Source organism: Laccaria bicolor, genomic scaffold (genome assembly GCF_000143565.1).
Source record: "Laccaria bicolor S238N-H82 LACBIscaffold_495 genomic scaffold, whole genome shotgun sequence".
NCBI lineage: Eukaryota > Fungi > Basidiomycota > Agaricomycetes > Agaricales > Hydnangiaceae > Laccaria > Laccaria bicolor.
Genome location: NW_001890324.1, coordinates 2,542 through 3,854, shown reverse-complemented (window position 1 = coordinate 3,854; position 1,313 = coordinate 2,542). Strand labels below are relative to the sequence as shown.

Genomic DNA, 1,313 nt, shown 5'->3' with positions numbered 1-1,313 from the left:
GCCACTCCGGGGAACACATTCTGCCCATTCCGGGGAACATCCGGTGTACATCCGGAATCCACCGGAATGGAAAACACCAGAATAACAATTTAGCAGGGCTTCTGCTAAATTCCATTCCACCGGATTCCACCGGAATTCCACCGGAATGACCGGATTCCTGCAGGAATAGGGGGGGCACTGCTAAGACCTCGGCAAAGGAGACGTGATGTTGGCGTTTAGTGGGAGGTCCACTTCTGGTTGTTTTGGCAGAGGGCAGTACTCTCTTGTGGACTTGTGCTTGAGTTCTTCTTCAGGTGAGGCCATGGTGGTGTCATGTGATCCCTTCTTCATGGACAACGCCGGAGACGAAGGGAAAGAACTGACAGGGGAAGATGTATCACCTTTCTGATCGTGCTTCGCAGTTACCCTAAAATTATTATGAGATTGTTATAATGTAATCTACAGCAGAAACAACTCACGCAGTGACAATGTCGTCTGTGTGGCCAGGCAAAGCAGGGATGGATCCCTCAACACTGTTTAAATGAGGTTAGTTTGTGTTTCCGAGGCCACCGCTGCCCAACTGACTAAAGTCTGGTTGAGCCATGTTGTCAACATAAAGTCTGACAATCAGGAATCGACTAAAGTCTGATTCCACAACGGATAAAATAATAAGATGAGTAACTGACCTTTTTTGGCCAGCTGCTGCCCTCAGCCATGCTTCTGCTTGTGCAAGGTTCATTGCTTGCACGTCATCATGGGATTTGTTAGTCGATATTGAGATGCAATTGAGGACTTAAGGCGTGTCAGCGTCACTGTTGGTGGTCTGCTTGAAATTTATTAGTAAGGTAGTGGTTATGTAGGTAGATGCACACAACGTACCTTTGCGGAGGGATTTGGCTTTTTGTTTTTGTTTTTGTTTGACCTTTCATTGGTCTTTGTAGCCTAAGTGAGATGTGCCACATCGGTACATGGTTGGGGAGGGAGAGTAATTGACTTACAATGGTTTTCATGGAATGGGAACCGCCACCTGCCAAACCTCGGTCTTTTTGTTTGGGAGTGTGGGGAGGCAAACTGGAGTGTGAACGAGGAATCCCTTGGGGAATTGTTCAACTTATTCATGGGGGAAGGGAGTTGCTTGTAGTGGGTGTGAGCTGGTCAAATACTTGTGTGCATGCGGTCACGTGATATGCAACGGCCCTGAGGACCCTTGAAACTTGCTCAGTCGGATGCATGGATATTGGTACTCAGTGCTAGAATTGTGTGCGCATAGTAGTAGTCGATGCCAAAGTGTGGTTTGAGCACGTGATACAGCCAGTAAACCGAAAGACATACAT

The 1,313-nt window shown here is 47.4% G+C and overlaps 1 protein-coding gene across 1 annotated transcript; it reads right to left on the bottom strand.

Annotated features, from left to right (window-relative positions):
* Window positions 1-180: 180 nt before the first annotated feature.
* LACBIDRAFT_336267 (uncharacterized protein) lies at window positions 181-718 on the bottom strand (the record flags this gene model as incomplete). The annotated part of the gene is made up of 3 exons (XM_001891213.1): window positions 181-406; window positions 459-512; window positions 666-718. The coding sequence occupies 3 exons, from the start codon at window positions 716-718 to the stop codon at window positions 181-183; spliced, it is 333 nt and encodes a 110-aa protein (XP_001891248.1).
* Between the last annotated feature and the right edge of the window lie 595 nt (window positions 719-1,313).